The sequence below is a fragment of the Somniosus microcephalus genome, chromosome 6 (assembly GCF_052327205.1).
Source record: "Somniosus microcephalus isolate GS21.2 chromosome 6, FLI_Smic_1.0, whole genome shotgun sequence".
NCBI classification, from domain to species: Eukaryota; Metazoa; Chordata; class Chondrichthyes; order Squaliformes; family Somniosidae; genus Somniosus; species Somniosus microcephalus.
In genome coordinates this window covers 130612929-130633054 of record NC_140992.1, presented here as the reverse complement: position 1 = coordinate 130633054, position 20126 = coordinate 130612929, and the positions used below count along the sequence as shown (strand labels likewise).

The 20126-nt window shown below is 45.1% G+C and overlaps 1 protein-coding gene across 3 annotated transcripts in view; it reads right to left on the bottom strand.

The window, feature by feature from the left end:
• stk25b (serine/threonine kinase 25b) overlaps positions 1-15850 on the bottom strand; it is a 76751-nt gene extending 60901 nt beyond the window's left edge. For 2 of the 3 annotated variants that reach the window (XM_085990775.1, XM_085990777.1), the window contains exons 1-2: positions 15750-15850; positions 3794-4024 (exon numbers count right to left, since the gene is read on the bottom strand). In XM_085990775.1, the coding sequence (XP_085846901.1) occupies positions 3794-4015 (222 nt within the window). In that variant the 5' untranslated portion in view covers positions 4016-4024; positions 15750-15850. The remainder of the gene's footprint in view (positions 1-3793; positions 4025-15749) is intronic. The other variant, XM_085990776.1, reaches the window with a different exon arrangement.
• Positions 15851-20126: the final 4276 nt, after the last annotated feature.

The following is a 20126-nucleotide window of genomic DNA, read 5'->3' as shown; positions in this document are numbered from 1 at the left end:
TCCACGTTGTCCAAGGTCTTGTCGTGGATTTTGATAATCGGGGGGGGGGGGGGGGGGGGCAGTACTGTGTGGCGGGGCAGTTTGGTAGAGGACCTTTGTCTTACGGATGTTTAGTGTGAGGCCCATTCTCTTGTACGCTTCGGTGAAGGTGTTGACGATGGTTTGGAGTTCGACCTCCATTATGAAATGCCTTCATAAGATCTCACTGTTCATCAAATGCGATAAGAACATCACACAAGATGAAACAAGCAGCCATATAATATAGTTCCACATACACAGTAGACAACCTTCTACCTAATTCCTCGAGTGGATAAAATTATAGAGATTGCAATGCTAAGAAACAAGCTAAGCTTCTAAATAACTTAAAAAATATATAGCGTTACTTTCAAGAATATCCAACTGGCCAGTATTGACTGCCTGCTTTTCTGAGATTTCATCCTACCTCCTTTCATGGGATTTTCCAACTGCTCCCAATTAAAACAGAACCGTCTTTTCATATCCTGGAAAGCAGTTACTTTGAACTAATAATTAGATGTCAGCCTTGGCTCAGTGGTAACACTCTTGCTCAGAGGTCATACGTTCAAGTCCCACTCCAGAAACAAGAGCACATAATTTATACTGACACTTCAGTGCTGAGCAAGTGCTGCATTGTCGGAGATGCTGTCTTTCAGATGAGATGCTAAACTGAGGCCCCATCTGCCCTCTCGGGTGGACGTAAAAGATCCCACAGCACTTTCTAAAGAAGAGCAGGGGAGTTCTCCCAGTGTCCTGGCCAACATTTATCCCTCAACCACTACCACCAAAAATGATTATTTGGTTATTTCTCTCATTGTGGTTTGTGGATTCTTGCTACATGCAAATTGGCTGCTGGGTTTCCCTACATTGCAACAGTGGCTACACTTCAAAAGTACTTCTTAGGCTGTGAAGCACTTTGGGACAATAACCAGTTAGTGAAATTCGCTATATAAATGAGAGTCTGTTCTTTAACATTTTTTAAAATTCGTTTATGGGATGTGGGCGTCGCTTTTATTGCCCTTCCCTAATTGCCCTCGAGAAGGTGGTGGTGAGCCGCCTTCTTGAACCGCTGCAGTCCATGTGGTGAAGGTACTCCCACAGTGCTGTTAGGTAGGGAGTTCCAGGATTTTGACCCAGCGACGATGAAGGAACGGCGATATACTTCTAAGTCAGGAAGGTGTGTGACTTGGAGGGGAACTTGGAAGTGGTGGTGTTCCCATGCGGCCTGCTGCCCTTGTCCTTCTAGGCGGAGGTGCTGCTGAAGAAGCCTTGGTGAGTTGCTTCCGTGCATCTTGTAGATGGTACACACTGCAGCCACGGTGCGCCGCTGATGGAGGTAGTGAATGTTTAAGGTGGTGGATGGGGTGCCAAGCAAGCGGGCTGCTTTGTCTTGGATGGTGACGAGCTTCTTGAGTGTTGTTGGAGCTGCACTCATCCAGGCAGGTGGAGAGTATTCCATTACACTCCTTGTAGATGGTGGAACGGCTTTGGGGAATCAGGAGGTGAGGCACTCGCCGCAGAATACCTAGCCTCTGGCCTGCTCTTGTTGCCACAGTATTTATGTGGCTGGTCCAGTTAAGTTTCTAGTTAATGGTGACCCCCAGGGTGTTGATGGTGCGGGATTCAGTGATGGTAATGCCGTGGAATGTGAAGGGGCAGTTATTAGGCGCTCACTTGTTGGAGATAGTCATTGCCAGGCACTTCTGTGGTGCGAATGTTACCTGCCACTTATCAGCCCAAGCCTGAACGTCGCCCAGGTCTTGTTGCATGCGGGCATGGACTGCTTCATTATCTGAGGAGTTGTGAATGGCACTGAATACTATGCAGTCATCAGCGAACATCCCCATTTCTGACCTTATGTTGGAGGGAAGGTCATTGATGAAGCAGCTGAAGATGGTTGGGCCTAGGACACTGCCCTGAGGAACTCCTGCAGCGATGTCCTGGGGCTGTGATGATTGACCTTCAACCACCACAACCATCTTCCTTTGTGCTAGGTATGACTCCAGCCAGTGGAGACTTTTCCCCCCGATTCCCATTGACTTCAGTTTTACTAGGGCTCCTTGATGCCACACTCGGTCAAATGCTGCCTTGATGTCAAGGGCAGTCACTCTCACCTCATCTCTGGAATTCAGCTCCTTTGTCCATGTTTGGACCAAGGCTGTAAGGAGGTCAGGAGCCGAGTGATCTTGGCGGAAACCAAACTGGGCATCAGTGAGCAGGCTATTGGTGAGTAAGTGCCACTTGATAGCACTGTTGATGACACCTTCCCATCACTTTGCTGATGATTGATAGTAGGCTGATGGGGCGGTAATTGGCCGGATTGGATTGGTCCTGCTTTTTGTGGACAGGACATACCTGGGCAGTTTTCCACATTGTCAATAGATGCCAGTGTTGTAGCTGTACTAGAACAGCTTGGCTAGAGGCGCAGCTAGTTCGGGAGCACAAGTCTTCAACATGCTAGCCGGGATGTTGTCGGGGCCCATAGCCTTTGTTGTATCCAGTGCGCTCAGCCGTTTCTTGATATCACGTGGAGGGAATAGAATTGGCTTAAGACTGGCTTCTGTGATGGTGGGGACCTCAGGAGTAGGCCGATATGGATCATCCACTCGGCACTCCTGGCTGAAGATGGTTGCAAACGCTTCAGCCTTGTCTTTTGCACTCACGTGCTGGGCTTCACCATCTTTGAGGATGGGGATATTCATGGAGCCTCCTCCTCCAGTTAGTTGTTTAATGGTCCACCACCATTCACGACTGGATGTGGCAGGACTGCAGAGCTTTGATTTTGAATATCTGATCTCTCAAATTCAAAAAGGAACAGTCAGTCAAATGAAGTCTATCAAGTTTTTAAAGTGACAAAACTAGCAACACTGTATTGGGACAGGCCTGGCTCATTTCTGGCATTAACTGGCTGCAAAAGTTCCATACGTGTTAAAACTAGGGACAACGAGCAAACCAACAACTAGACAAAAAAAAATAATCCAGGTGCCTGTAAATCCCCAGTTCCCGCCCTTGGAGACCGGCTAAGATCAGGGGGAAACAAAGGAAGAAATGATAGCTTTAAATTGTTTTAATATATTTTTGACAGCTTGAAGTTTGACAGTCAAGCACTAAAATGGAAGACTTTCATGGATAAATAGTACTCCTGGCCGTATTGAAGAATCACCACCAATTTCAAACTACCTGAAATTTCTGGAACATGCATCTGAACCAATGTGTTGTGATGGCAACCCTCTAGCAGTATCACAAAAAAATTGAAGCCTCCACGGCTGGGTGCCTCCCCCAACTCCTATCTCAAGCCAAAAATGATTTACACAAGCTTCTCCCAGAAGACAGAAATATGGAGCACTGAAGGGAGTTTTGTGAAAGTACATGATTTTTGTAGGCTCACAGTAAAAATGCTTCAAATACATATATACTTAAAAAAACATACAACATGTTAGCATCATTGGCTAGTCCCCAATTAGTTTTCCCATTTTCCATACCATCCTCCGATTCCACACAGGCTGTGGCTGGTCTGGCTTCCCAGAGCTCAGCAAGCCCATCCCTTCACACCACCCCATCCTCACGGTGTTAATATGCCTACTGTTTGAATTCTCTATATAGTGTCTGTCAGCTCGGAAGAGGACACCGGAACAGTTAATAGCTTTTAAACTAAAAATGCAATAGTGGCAATAAATAAGAAAGCTCAGTGTTGCGGACTCGATGAGTACAGGTGTATAGGTGTTAATGGAGAGAAGCTGCTATCTGATTTAACCATTACTCCAATCCCCTTACTTACCTTTAAGTAAGAGCCATAGTACTTTGTGACATATGGGCTATCACACTGGCTAAGCACTGTAATCTCCTGTTGGATGTCTTCGATCTCATCCTCTGCCTCCTCTAGGTCAATGATTTTAATTGCCACAACTTCCTTACTTCTGTTCTCTATTCCTTTGTAAACTTCACCGAATGAGCCTTTCCCAATCCGCTCCTGCTTCGTAAAGAGCTCCTCAGGGTCCATGCGAGCATTCTGTAAGAAAATAAAAATAAGATTACATTTCCTTTACATTCAAAAAACACTCAGTAAAACTCTGTTACGGTATGATAGCATTAGTAAGCAATTCCAAAACACTTCTTGTCCCGGGTTCCACACAAGTTATAGCAATATACCAGATACGAAGTAGAACAAAAAGATAAATCTGGAACTCTGTTTTAAGTTAAACTACAAGTGCAGGGCAAGGGAGCCGAATGGCCTTCCTTCTCCGTGTTTAATATTTAACTGAGGGATGCAACCTTGTTCCAGGCACTGTGAAACATAGAATGGGAGTAGGCCATTCAACCTCTTGAGCCTGTTCCGTCATTCAATAACATAAGGGCTAATTTAATCTGTACCTCAACTCCATTTACCTGCCTTTGCTCCATATCCTTGATACCCTTACCTAACAAAAATCTATTGATCTGAGACTTGAAAATTTCAATTGACACAGCATTCACAACTTTTTGGGGAGGGAATTGCAGATTTCCACTACGTATATATGGTGAAAAGCAGAGGCCCCAGTACAGATCCTTGAGGAAAATTCCTTTGTCATATCCTGCCAACCAGAGAACGAACCCTTTATCCCTACTCTGTCTTCTACCACCCAACCAATTACCAACACACATCACAAAGTTATTTCCAATTCCATGTGCTCTCATTTTTGCTAATAATCTCTTGTGTGGAACATAAGAAGTAGGAGCAGGAGTAAGCCATAGGGCCCATCGAACCTGCTCTGGCATTCAATAAGACCATGGCTGATCTTCTACATCAACTCCACTTTCCTGTCCTATCACCATATCGTTTGATTCCCTTAGTACCTAAAAAATCTATCAATCTCAGTCTTGAATATATTCATCGACTAAGCATCCACAACCCTCTGGGGTAGAGAATTCCAAAGATTCACAGCCTTTGAGTGAAGAACTTTCTCATCTCAGTCCTAAATGGCCGATCCCTTATCCTGAGACTGTGACCCCTTGTGCTAGACTCTCCAGCCAAGGGAAAACAGCCTCTCAGCATCTGCCCTGTCTGTTTCAATGAGATCACCTCTTATTCTTCTAAACTCCAGAGAATATAGGCCCATTCTACTCAATGTCTCCTCATAGGACTGCCCTCTCCTCCCAGGAATCAGAGAGAGAAAAGTTACAGAACTTTATCAAATGCCTTCTGGAAGTCCATATAGACGCCATCCATAGACACTCCCTTGTCCACCATGTTAGTGACCTCCTCAAAAGATTCAACTAGATTTGTCAGACATGACCTATCCTTTACAAATCCATGCCAACTCGCTTTAAAATCAACTGATACTTGTGCAAGTGCTCATTCACTCTGTCTCATGATAGATTACAGTAACTTCCCTACAATTGATGTTAAACTGACAGGTCTGTAGTTACCTAGTTTCTCTCTCCCCCCCCCTTAACTAATGGAGTGACATTTGTAATTTTCCAATCCAAAGGCACAATTCCTGAATCCTTGTGCACAGAAGATGGTGTTTTGATACGAAAGTTCAGTATTAAGTTTTCAGTCTTAAATGCTTAGTTTAATTCTAGTTTTTTAATATTTCTTGCAGCAATCTTTGTAGTCCCTAGGTATGATTACCTTGTCTAGTATATGTAGAAAGGATTTTCTGTAATATCAGAATGTGCATCACCAAGAGAGAGAGAAAAGTTACAGAAGTTAAGGTTGTATGGCTATATCAGGCAGATATGTGTGCCACTTAGATGTACAAGGTTCCCAGAGATCAAGGGAGGTGAGATTTAAGACAGCTCATCAGATACAGCTACCAACACAGAATGTGAATTTACACAGGAGCAGAGGACTCAGTAGCATCCTTACAGACAGGAGGTTCATCACTGATGTCTCAGAAGGCTGTCCTCCCAAAGAAAGGTGCGCCAGCCAGTGTATCCATGGCAGTTCATAGGGATGAGGTTGTGCAAGTTCTGGAAACAGTGCTAACTACAAGCAAATACACTTTAATCTATTCAATAGACTGACTATCTATGCTGTTATCTTGTCAGCTATCAAGAAAGTCTAATCCGAAATCAAGATCACCAATTTATATCAATCTCAGACACGGATCTCAACTGTATAAATGTATAAATCAGTCAACATATACTGTTGATTTACCGTAGCATTACTCAACAGCCTTTATAACCTCTTACCTATTTTGTCAAATAACTTTATCAACTAATTATTTGCATACTCAATGTTTCATAGAATAGTACACCACAGAAGGAGGCCATTCGGCCCATCGCGTCTGCGCCGGCTCCTTTGAAGAGCAATCTAGTTAATCCCTCGTTTAAGTACTGTTAACTATGATTCTAATGTTAATAAACAATTATTAGTTCATGACTATGCTGTCTGACTACGACTTTGATAATTGGCAAGAACAGAGTAATTAATTCACTCTGTAGCTTTTGCCAATCCTGCTATAATCTGAACTGGTTGTTATAAAAGTTTGGCGAATCAAACTGCTAGGCATAAATTGGGTGGTAAGCCCCAGACAGTTCCTTGACTAGGAGTTAAGGATTTGTCTGGTGCCCTTGATGAATATTCTTGTCAGGGTACCGATCCCAGTAGGCTGAATCCCTTATACATGCCTTTGTCACCTCTAGTCTTGACTACTCACATGCTCTTCTTGCTGGCCTCCCATTCTCCATAAATTCACACTTGTCCAAAACTCCGCTGCACATATCCTGTCCTGCACTAACTCCCGCTCACCCATCAGCCCCGTCCTTTCCTGACTTAATAAATGTGTTGGTGGACAGGGAAACAATTCAAAATCATGGACTTCCTCTGTCAATCCTTCCATGGCTATCACACTATCTCTACATTTTCCTCTAGACCCATATACCTTTCCCTTGCTCGGTTCCTCTGAATTGAAAACAGCCCTGTTGGCACCCTTGATAACCTCCAAATCAAGCACCAGGGAACTCCAGCACCTAGAGATGCCAGATCACTTGTTTACTCCGTAGCCTCTCAGGTCTTTGCTAACAAAGGGATCACACACAAGTCCTGATAATGCAGAACATCTTTATATCCCCCCCTTAACAAGCCACCTGTGGCCTCATAGTTCCCCAACCCCGCACAGCCCACTTCTACCTCCTTCCCAAGATCCACAAACAGGACTGCCCTGGTAGACCCATCGTTTCAGCCTGTTCTTGCCCCACGGAACTTATCTCTTCCTATCTTGACTCTATCTTTTCTCCCCTTGTCCAGTCTCTTCCCACCTACATCCGCGACTCTTCGGACGCCCTCTGCCACTTTAACAGTTTCCAGTTTCCTGGCCCCAACCGCTTCCTTTTCACCATGGACGTACAATCCCTCTACACCTCCATCCCCCACCCGGATGGCCTGAGGGCGCTCCGCTTCTTCCTTGAACAGAGGCCCGACCAGTCCCCATCCACCACTACCCTCCTCCGCCTGGCTGAACTTGTTCTCACATTGAACAACTTCTCCTTTAACTCCACTCATTTCCTCCAAATCAAAGGTGTTGCCATGGGTACCCGCATGGGTCCTAGCTATGCCTGCCTTTTCGTGGGATATGTGGAACAATCTTTGTTCCAGTCCTACTCGGGTCCCCTCCCTCACCTCTTTTTCCGATACATTGATGACTGTATCGGTGCCGTTTCCTGCTCTCGCCCCGAACTTGACAATTTCATTCACTTTGCCTCCAATTTCCACCCTTCCCTCACCTTCACATGGTCCATCTCGGACTCTTCCCTTCCTCGACTTCTCCGTCTCCATCTCTGGGGATAGGTTATCGACCAATATTCACTACAAGCCCACTGACTCCCACAGCTACCTGGACTACACTTCCTCCCACCCCGCTTCCTGTAAGGACTCTATTCCATTCTCCCAGTTTCTCCGTCGTATCTGCTCCGACGACGCCACCTTCCACACCAGTGCTTCAGACATGTCTTCCTTTTTCCGCAACCGAGGATTCCCCTCTACCGTGGTTGACACCGCCCTCGACCTCGACCGTGTCAGTTCTATCTCCCGCACTTCTGCCCTCACCCCTGCCCCTCCCTCCCGGAACCACGATAGGGTTCCCCTTGTCCTCACCTTTCACCCCACCAGCCTCCACATTCAATGGATCATCCACCGGCATTTCCGCTACCTCCAAAGTGATCCCACCACCAAACGTATCTTCCCCTCCCCTCCCCTTTCAGCATTCCGCAGGGACCGCTCCCTCCGAGACACCCTAGTCCACTCCTCTATCACCCCAAACAGCCCTTTCCCTTCGCCTGGCACCTTCCCGTGCAAGCGGAGATGTAACACCTGCCCCTATACCTCCCCCCTTCCCACTGTCCAGGGCCCCAAACACCCCTTCCAGGTGAAACAGCGATTTACTTGTACTTCTCGCAATCTAGTATACTGTATTCGCTGCTCACGATGCGGTCTCCTCTACATTGGGGAGACCAAACGCAGATTGGGTGACCGCTTTGCGGAACACCTCCGTTCAGTCCGTAAGGGTGACCCCGAGCTTCCGGTCGCCTGTCATTTTAATTCACCGCTCCATTCCCACTCGGACCTCACCGTCCTTGGCCTCTTGTATTGTTCCACGGAAGCTCAACGTAAACTCGAGGAACAGCACCTCATCTTCCGATTAGGCACTCTGCAGCCTTCCGGACTCAATATCGAGTTCAACAATTTCAGATCATAAGCTCGGCCCCCATTTCATTTTTTCTTGTAATTTTTCCACTCCTTTCCCCCCCCCCCCACCCTTTCCTTTTGTTTCTCTCTCACACCTGGCAGCTATCTTTTGCCCTGCCAGTACACTTTACACCTAATCTCAGCCTATTACCATCTCGTCTAGCTTCTAATCTCTTTTACTTCTTTTGTTTCTTTTATCCGATCGCAGCCCTGCCTGCGATCCAGTTTCTTTTCGTTCCAGTTTTGAAGAAGGGTTCGACCCGAAACGTCAACTCAAATTTCTCTCCACGGATGTTGCCTGACCTGCTGAGTTTTTCCAGCATTTTCTGTTGTTATTGTGGCCTTAATGGCTTGTTTTCTATCCCTGGTAAGGAATGTTTTATTTCTACAAATCTTCATGGTTTAATTAGCATAAGCCCTTTCCTTTCCTAGCATTCAGTCTGACCACTGACTTCGTTTTCAGGACCAATTTAAGGCAATTCTTAGGGCATTTCTCCTACAGTTTTCTGTGTATCCTCAACTCCCTTCAACCTACCAATGGTGGCAGAGCTTTTAGCCTTCTCTTTGGAACTTTCTCCCTATACCTTTCTGCCCCTTCATCTTTATCTTCACCTTTTAAAAAAAAACTTCCTCAAAACTCATCTTTTTGACTTGGTCTTTGGTCATCCTTTCTAACCCCTTCCTTGCTCAGCAGTCGTGCTCAATGTGCCTATCTGAAGTGCCTTGGGACGTTCTTCATCGCTAAAACAGTTTAGTTGGCCATATTTCCCATTGCTGTTTGTGGGACCTTGCTGTGTCCAAATTGGCTGCCGCGATTCCCTACATTACAACAGTGACTAACACTTTAAAAGTACTTCAATGGTTGTGAAGCACTTTGGTACATCGCAAGGATGTGAAAGGCACTATATAAATGCATGTGCGTTCTCCCTTTCCAACAGTACCTGGGGGTTCTGATGGATGCTAAATGTACTTGATCAATTCTTTAGGACGCACACCGAGATGGGATGAGGGGCCTTCTGCTCTGTCTTGTCCCTCTAATGAGAGCAAGTCCCAAAGCAAAAGAACGAACTTGCATATGTCTCATTATGTTTCTAAAACTTCTATAAGCTCATCACATTATGCATTTAACTATTGTGATGTGCGTAAACATAGTAGTCACTTTCAACACAGCGAGATGAATGACCAGTTAATCTGTTTTTGAGGATGTTTGAGGGAGGAATGTTGGCCAGGAAACTGGGAGTACTCGCTTCTCTTGTTCAAACAGTGTTTATGGGATCTTTTAAGTGTATATGAATCACCGGAATAGACAGATGGGACCCTGATTTAATGTATTAGCCAAAGGTTGACCCCTTGTACAATGCAGTGCTCGCTCAGGCTGAATTAGGCCCTCAAGTCCTGGAGCAAGGTTTGAATCCATAAATCAAGCTTGTTGTGTATAAGACGTGTGCAAATAGTTCTCCTTCCTGGGTTGGAAGAACATATTTTGGTCCATGTGCGGGATCCAGGATAAATCTATAAGGATTTGTGGTAAAAAAGGAGAAATTATTACAGAGAGGGAGTGTTCTGGCTGACCACCGACCTGTCACTCAGCACCCAGGAGGAGGGGGTGTCCAATAGAATCTGGTGGGGTACACCAGTCATTGGGGTCTGAAATTCTTCCCACTCTGCTCCATAAAGCCTTGCAAGCCAGTGCCATAAGAGGTAGGATGTGTAAGATTTGCAAAATTTCTGCATTTCCCCGAAGGCTGTTATTAATAAACGGGACCCTGCGTGGACTTTTTAAATCAAAAAGGGGTACCCAAGATGGCGTCCGTGCCTCGTGGCAGAAAGCCTGTGAGATTTTAAAATGGACTCTGCAACGCAGACAGCTTGTGGATCGAAACCAAAGCTGCAGTGTCTGTGAAGAGAGACTTTGTATTTTGAAACCAGACAGGACTCTGAATTATGCATTAGACCGAATTGGAGACAAATCTAAATTCAGTTTAGGCCTATAGTTAAGGCAATCAAGCAGTCTACATATATTATCGGAAACAGATTAACAGAGCCATCGAGGCTGGACAGGCCCATCAAGGAACTTTCATGACAATACAAGTCAATTATCGGGCCATGGTAGATGCAATTACCGGCCATCTAAAAACAGTTAGTATGGATTGCTACCATTATTTAAAATAGCCCGCCAAGATTAAAACAAAGAACGAACCTGATTTGGCGCGCAGATAAGGGTTTTCGACAAAGGTATAATTGAGGGCCCCCGGGTAGCAATCGGTGTGGTGGGTGTTCTCTGTTGGTTGGTGTGCTAGTGCTGCTGCTCTTCAGCCCCTCGCCCTCGTGGCTGCCACTCTTTCCCCGTCCCGCGCTTACCCCCTGGCCTTTGCCCGTGCCTTTTCCCACTCCATCTGGAACTAGCCCCGGCACCGGGTCGGGCGGACACGGACAATTCAGGCCAGGCAAGGCGGGACGCGACGAGGGGAGGAGGGAAGACCACCGGAGGGAAGGCCACCCGAGGAAGACCGGCTGAAGAAGACCAACTGAGGAGACGAACTAAGGGGAGGCTTCGAATTATCGGGCCTGCAGCCTCAGCCGACCTTCGAATATCTGCACACCAACTCAATCTGGTGGCTGTTGATAAAAAATCATCCCTGCAAGGTAAAGTACCCAAACAGAGACTTTAACTTTGGGGTACTCGAACCTGGACAACGCCCTTGCAGCGCTCGGAGGCCAAGTGACGACGGCAGGCTCCAGAGAGCACCAAGAGCGAACCCCGAACCCAGTCGCTGTTTTGAGTCTAACAAACCTTTTGATTGGTGAGCATGAAGTTCTGACCCCTCAGCTTAATCTAGTTAGGTATAGGGGTGGGATAAGGATAAGGGGATTGTTAAGATAGTTGTTTTCCCTCGATGTGCCGTGTGTTCCCCATTCCCTGTATAAGTATAGTTATTATTCTTCTTTTGTATTTTTCGCCTGTAGAAGTGTACACTAGTAATTTTTCCATAAGATTGTATCAAGCTTTTCCTCTTCAATAAAATCTTGGATTTTGTTTACATCCAACCACCTGTCTGCTTGAGTCTTCTCTGTACCGCCGCCTTGTACCTAAGTCCGGTGTCTAGAACCCAGGGGCGTGGGAGCAATTCGAACTGCTCACAAAACAGTCAGGGGCATAACTGACTGGGCGCACGCACGCGCCAAACAACACCACACGCCACCCCCTACAGATGGTCCCAAGCTGGACCAGCAGTGGGAAGCTGACTAATGCTCTGTGCTGGTAAGCAGCACATTTTAAAACTGTTTAAACCCCAGGAGTATCTCAATACACACTTGGGGGACCCTAGGCCTCGAGTCTTGCCGACTCGCACCCAAATTCTCTGGGTTTAGATAAATAGCGTATTCCAATAAGGAGAGAGTACACGCTTATGTCTATTTCACAATGGTTTAGAGACTTAATAACACTGATGGGTTTCTCTACATGTCACTCAGTAAAAATAAACCTCTCCCTAGTTATAATGTTTGGCCCTGACAATGGCAGCATTGTATTTCTATATGGATGAGCCGATTCTGAATTTTTTCCATTGGCTTACTGCAACGTTGAGACATATATAAAAGTTCAAAAAGAAACTGCGTACATGCAGTTCTGATCACCCTCTAGGGATGCTAGGGTCTACACCGAGAGCTGCAGCAAACCCAGAATTCCATCAGATGCAGCACAATGATGGACCCATTATCTTCGCTACGGCATTAGAAGCCTGGCGACAATTGAACTAAAGCTTGAGAAATGGTGCAGTGATGGGAGAAGGGGGCAAGAGGAAGAATCACTTGTTGCCCTGTTGCTCTCTGAATAAGTGCACTGCGTGGCATGAAACTAAGCCAGAGGTTTGATGACCAGTCTGTGCTGAGTTAGTTGATCCTAGCAGTTGGGATGCTACAATGGCTTCAGCATCCTCACAGAGAAGAAAAATGAGCCGAGGTGCTCAGTGCAGCTGATCATGTAGTGGTCCCTGCTGGGAAGTGTGAGAATATGTTTAGGCTCAGATGTAATGCCCTCCATTGGTGAAAGGTTTGCCAAGGCTCGAACACACAAGACAGACCCCTTGGGCGGGTATTTACAAGGCCCTTTCTCTGCTCTTATTTCATAGATTTTACTCTTTCTTTCATAGTTCAATACTCCTTCTGCAGTACATCCTTTGAGTTCCACACATTTCCAGCAATCAACATCCCCCATTACACATAAAATTACTTTCAAACGCACAGGTAAGGTGGAGTTTCCATCTTATCAGCTCTGCTGTCTGAGATATTCTGTTCAGATAAGACATCAAAAATCCACTTAGAGTGAAATGGAGAAGCAAACAGTCTTTAACACTGATTTTGAGTAGCTCCAACTAAGGCCAGATCCCAGAGAAATAAAATGTTTCACCTGCACTAGACAAAGGGCAAACATTTGATAGGCTTACCTTTCATTGGCCAGCCTTTCATCACCGTTTCAGGATCAGTCAGCCCGAGCAGGAACTGAACACTACATCAAAGGCACATGCAGGCATACCGGTGGGTTCAGTTAATAGGAACAGACGGAGAACCAGGCTGTGGATACTCTCAGCCAGTGACTATTACCCAATATAAACTGTAACACAGGGTACTGTTAGAAACAACAGACACTACTCATTATACAGGCTACCAAGGATTACCCTATGGTACAGTGCTGTACCAAAAAGTGCTCAGAGACGGTGAATACTGCCCACTGCACCAAAAGGTATTCAGACAGCAAATACTAGTGATTATATGCTGTATCACAGGGTACTTAGCGTTAGTGAATACTAATCATTCATGCACTACCAAAAGGCACTCACGAGTGCTGACAATTACATTTTTCCATATGATCATCATATTTTGGCTATTATATTCTGCACTAAAGGGTACTCACAAAGACAGCAAAACACCAGCCATTTCATATAGTATCAACGTGTACTCCAATACAGCAAATAGTGACCATTATACACTGTTCATGTTGCACTCAGACAAGAAATTCTGATCATCATATAGTGTGCCACTGGGCACTCAAAGGTACCTAATATTGCCAATTACACACTACCTTATAGCACTCAAAGACAGCAAATCCTGGCCATTCTGTCCCTAGAGTCACTCTCAAACAGCAGATACTGGCCACTATAGGCTATACTACAGGGCACTCAATGAATGTTGCCCATTATACCGTGCAGTGCAGGGTTTTCCCAGAGACAATATGCTGGGAAGATGTTTCCACTTGTGGAGGAGACCAAAACTAGGAGCCATAACTATAAGATAGCCACTAATAAATCCAACAGGGAATGCAGGAGAAACATCTTTATCCAGAGAGTGGAACTCGCTACCACAAGTAGTTGTTGAGGTGAATAGCATAGAAGTATTTAAGGGGAAGCTGGATAAACACGAGGGAGAAAGGAACAGAAGGTCATGCTGATAGGGTTACATGAAATGGGGTAGGAGGAGGCTTGTGTGGAGCATAAACACCGGCACGGACCAGTTAGGCCGAATGACCGGTTTCTGTGCTGAGCATTCTATGTAATTCTATGCAATATAATGTGTCAGTGATTTGACAGCCAGGCAGGCATCCTCCCCTTCTCTCACAGCCGCATGTGCCCCGCCCGAAGTTCAGCACGCTGTTGTAGAGGACAACACCTATAAGAGGGCCAGCTGCATGCCTGAGACTTTGTGACGTAGCTGCCCCCTTGTCAGACCAAACCGCCAAGGCAGAAAATACAGTTTGGGCTGTTCAATCCAGACACAGCACAAACTCTTGTACAACAAGCCAAGCTCAATTGCCTGCTGGCCCATTCTTCATCCATTCACGTTCCTAAATCGGCTTCCTCTAATGCAACTGACAATATTGCAGCAACAATTTTAAAATCCATTGACGTGCCCTTGTAATTGATTTCACTGTGTCCTTGGAAGAATTCAACTGATGGATCAACAGCAATCCTGAAATTATTTAGAATCTATCTCTTCTCGAAACACTGGTCTGAAAACTGTACAGAACATTCATTCTGGTCGCTCATGACAAATTGCCTATTCTTTAACAAAGGTTTGTGAACATGGACCCAATGGCTCAAACTAATGCAAGGGCAAGGATTTGCTGAGTGAGTCTACCAAACAAGCGCAAATACAAAAGCAAAATACTGCGGATGCTGGAAATCTGAAAAAAACAGAAAATGCTGGAAATGCTCAGCAGGTGAGGCAGCATCTGTGGCTAGAGAAACAAACAGAGTTAACGTTTCAGGTTGACGAAGGGCAACGACCTGAAACGTTAACTCGGTTTCTCTCACCACAGGTGCTGCCGGACCTGAGTTTTCCTGGAATTTTCTGTTTTTATACCCAACAACCTCACAGGTTTTTATCCTTTATATTTCTGTGGTTCAGATTTTAAAAGAATTAAATGCTCAAAGTAATGTAGTGCTTAGAAAATCGTTTCAGAAGCATGATTTCTGAATCTCTGGAAGAGGAGCAAAGTTGATGTCAAGGGTAGAAATTTAATCTGCATTATATTTAAGAATTATTGCTGGTGGACCAGACAGTGTAGTTGGGTGTTGAGGTAAAAATGTTCAGTTTCGAGTGCACATTTGGGTCTTCCACTCTCCTCAGAGCCTGATCGGAGTCAAATTAAGTCTGGATTATGCCATACAGAGGCTTTAGTGCCTCCTGGTGAGGGAAGGGAATGGGCAGTGTGACAATTCACATCATCCAGAAACTGGTCAAAGGGGGTACTGTTGGAGCTTGAGAAGATTTAAAGCCCACCTTAAGGATGGAAGGTGCCACGAAGGAACAGAAGGCAAGCCAGAGAGAGGAGGAGCTTGCTCGGGGAGATGGATTGGATGAGTTTATTGGTAGATTTCTGATAGTTTTACAACTATTGAGTTTTCATGCATTATGTTAGGGTTATACAGTGGGAAGGGTGGGGACCAACATAGCCACTCAAAGTCTTGGAATTACGCCCCCCCCACCCCCCACCCCCCATGTGATTTTTTTTTGTGAATAGGAATTTGGAGAATTTGAATAACCTACAACACTCTCCATCTATACTCACACATGAAGAATGGCCACTTGGGCAAGGGACTGGACGGCTGCCGGAACCTGTGGAATGGAACCTTAGAAAGAGTCAGTGCCTACAGGAGAGAAAGATAGAAAAGTGCAATAAACAAACAAAAAATAGTCCTACTGCAAGATCAATCCACACAGGATGCAAGAATTACAGGGGAATTTTTTTTTTAATACATTATTTGTGTTTGGAATGAGGGCACCAACAAGAAATGTAGTGCGAGAAAAAAAGAGTCACATGTAGGCCAGACAAGAGAGGGGTGGCAGGTCCCTACCTGAGATACATTAGTGACCCAGCTGGGTTTTTAACGACAATCTAACAGCTTTGATGGTGCCAGCCCACGAATTACCAGTTTTTAAAATTCCATTGACTTTTTGAGATGAACTCAAGACCTCTAGGCTGCAAAGCAAGCACCATAACGGAGTAAGGGTTAAAAGGTATTTACTCAGACAGGAGGAAGGTAGGAAGTGGTGTTCCACAAGGATCGGTGCTGGGACCACTGCTGTTCATCATTTACATAAATAATTTGGACTTGGGAATCGGAAGAGCTGATGACACCAAATTTACTGAGGAAGACTGACAAAATACAAGAAGACGTTAACAAACTTGCAGAATGGGCGTGTAATTGCCAAATTAGTTTCAATATAGATATGTGTGAGGTGGTGCATTTTGGTAGGAGGAATAAGGAGGCTGCCTACTCCTTGAAAAATAAGAGTCTAAATCGGGTAGAGAAGCAAAGGGATCTAGGGGTACAGATACACAAGTCATTCAAAGTAGCAGTGTAAATTAACAAAGCCATAGAAAGTGCAAACCCTTCACTGGAGTTCATTTCTACAGGAAGTTATATTAAACTTATATAGAACCTTGGTTGGCACACATTTAGATAACTGTGCACAGTTCTGGTCTCCATATTACAAAAAGGATATAGAAGAACTGAGGAAAGTGCAAAAAAGATTTACAAGGATGATACCAGAACTGAGAGCGTACAACTATCAGGAAAAACTGAACAGGCGGGACTTTTTTCTCTAGAAAAGAGAAGATTGAGAGGTGACCTGATAGAGGTTTTTTAAATTATGAAGTGGGCCAATAGGGCAGACTTAGGGAAGATGTTTCCACTCGTGGAGAGTCCAAAATATGAGCCATAATAAATATAAGATAGTCACTAATAAATCCATAAGGAATTCAGGAGAAACTTCTTTACTCAGAGTGGTGAGAATATGGAACTCGCTGAGACGAATGGCATAGATACATTCAAGGGGAAGCTGGATAAGTACATGAGGGAGAAAGGAACAGAAGGATATGCTGATAGGGGAAGATGAAGAGCGGTGGGAGGATGCTCGTGTGGAGCATAAACACCAGCACAGATCTGTTGGGACGAGTGGCCTGTTTCTGTGCTGCAAATTCGATGCAAGCTACTGTAAAAGTGTGGTATAACTTGCATGTCAAATTATTACGGGTGCTGGGAATCAGTAACAAAACTTGAATTTAATTGTGGGGTTGAAGGGACATCACAAGTGAAAACCAGGATTATGAACCCAGCGATTAAATTAACTAAATTATTTGCTTTCAAACTACCATTTTAATATATTCAGTACACTGAACATAATATTTCCCAAACACACTCCAAACACTAATTCCTCAATGTGGCAGATAGAATTTGGGTGGGGCATGTAACAGAGATACAATTTTACCACAAGGTAGCACCCATAATGATCAAACTACATTTATTCCTTAAATGGCTGTTATGACAAAAGCAGAATTTGCATTGTTGAATTTCATTGAAATGTATATTAGATACGCGTATATATCTTTCAGGTACTGTCCCCGCCTCTCCTTCAAATCTGCCGGCATCATCCATCTCCTCAAAAAAACAAACCCTTGACTCCGCCATCCTTGCAAACTACCGTCCCATCTCCAACCTCCCTTTCCTCTCCAAAGTCACCTCCCAAATCCGTGCCCATTTTTCCCAGAACTCCATATTTGAATCCCTCCAATCAGGTTTCTGCCCCTGCCACTGTACTGAAACGGCATTTTTCAAAGTCACAAATGACATCCTATGTGACCGTGACAAAGGTAAACTATCCCTCCTCTGAAGCCTTTGACACGGTTGACCATACCATCCTCAGCTGCCTCTCCACCGTCATCCAGCTGGGTGGGACTGCATTTGCCTGGTTCAATTCTTATCTATCTAATCGTAGCCAGAGAATCACCTGCAATGGCTTCTCTTCCCGCTCCGTTACCTCTGGTGTCCCCCAAGGATCTATCCTTGGCCCCCTCCTATTTCTCATCTACATGCTTGCCCCTCGGCGACATCATCCGAAAACACAACATCAGTTTCCACATATACACCGATGACACCCAGCTCTATCTCACCACCACCTCTCTAAATCATCGAACTGCTTGTCCAACATCCAGTACTGGACGAGCAGAAATTTCCTCCAACTAAATCGTGGGAAGACTGAAGCCATTTTCTTCGGTCCCTGCCACAAACACTGTTCCCGAGCCACCAACTCCATCCCTCTCACTAGCAACTGTAAGGTTGAACCAGACTGTTCGCAACCTTGGTGTCATATTTGACCCCAAGATGAGCTTCCAAGCACATATCCGCCTATTTCCACCTCTGGAAAATTGCCCAACTCTGCCCCGCCTCAGCTCATCTGCTGCTGAAACCTTCACTCATGCCTTTGTTACCTCTAGACTTGACTATTCCAATGCACTCCTGGCTGGCCTCCCATATTCTACCCTCCGTAAACTTGAAGTTATCCAAAACTCTGCTACCTGTATCCTAACTTGCACCAAGTCCCAATCACCCATCACCCCTGTGCTCACTGACCCACATTGGCTCCTGGTTAAGCAACCCCTCAATTTTAAAATTCTCATCCTTGTTTTCAAATCTCTCCATGGCCTCGCCCCTCCCTATCTCTAATCTCCTCCAGCCTGTAAGAATTCGCAATAATTTACAGTTCTGAAGATTCATTTTTTTTGGATTAAAGTATCCCTGGGCGACGTGCTTTTAAATTTCCTGGGATAAAAATGGCAGTCGCACCACATGGCCGAATGACAAAAAGGCTTGGAATGCAGCTTTCTGTGTCTGGAAGTAAGGTTCAATGAAGACAAAGGACAATGCTTTGTTTACAAAGCAACTTAATGCTATTAGCATTTGTTTGTATATCGAGTGGATACAAAGGAAACTGCAGAAGAGACTTTTGCACCTTGAATGGGTATCGTTCAAGATTTGAATGGATTTTAAATCACCCAGCGCTGGACAATAGAGCAGCTGTATCTCCCTTTTGTTTCAACCCATAAGCTCCGGAAGACACATTAGGCCAGTCTAACCACTTTGAGTTAGCCAATCACAGCTTTCTCTTGTGTAGTGGACCCTTTTGGGTGGGGAATTTTGCACACAGCCTTGCAAGGCAGGACGGGAGGGGCTCACCAGGTATAAAGATAGGGCTGAGAAGCCAGCTCTCTCTTGACTTCCTGGGACCATAGGTGAGCTCTCTCTCTCTTCGCTGGACCACATGTGAGCAGAGTTTCTGACTCCTCAACCAGGCAACCTAGCAGGAGTTAAGGGGGGGATGGTGATTTAAGGGAATTGCTAAGATTGTTTAAATAACATTGTAGCCATTGTATCCCTCGTTTTCACCATCTGCAACCCCCCTGTTATATAGTTGTACAATATTACTGTGTTTGTGTGGGATAGTTTGATATTTTGATTATAGTTTCTTTTAGTTAATAAAGCCTGAATTTTTTCTCTTATCCAAACCACGTGTTCCGTTTTAATATCATTAATTATAAGTTCCTCCACTCAGAACTAAATGAGGGGTAGCGATTCGAAACCGCTGTTTGTAAATTGGTTTAGAGTGCAGCAGCAAAAAGACTGCTGGCCAGGTAGATTACCTTAAACCAGTTAAAAGAAGCCCCCAAAATCCTTACAATGGCGAGCCAGGTAGGAGTGGAGGCAGTTTTTGATTTAATAAGTGGTCTGGGTCTGGAGAAAACATCAGCTCTTGTCTCTCTCGTTTTCAGTATGTGGGTAGCCCTGCGAATTTTAGCGGCAGTGTGTAGGCTGACCTATCGGGGTATAGGTGGCTGGTTTAGGAAGGATGAGATGAGGGAGCAGGAGGAGGTTAAGGAGGCCAAGAATTGGGAGTCCCAGTTTGAAAAATGCCAGGCATTTGTGGAGCGCCTGGTGCAGGAAGTCACTGAGACCAGGAAAAGTGAGATGAGACTGCGGGAAGAGAATGCCTGCCTCATCTCAGAAGTAAAAGAGCAGGAGGAAAGGTTTAGGGAAGTAAGGACAGCTTATAAGCTGGCCTGCGCCCAAAGTTTTAGTGAAGAAGATCATGGCCCCTGTAGGGCAGA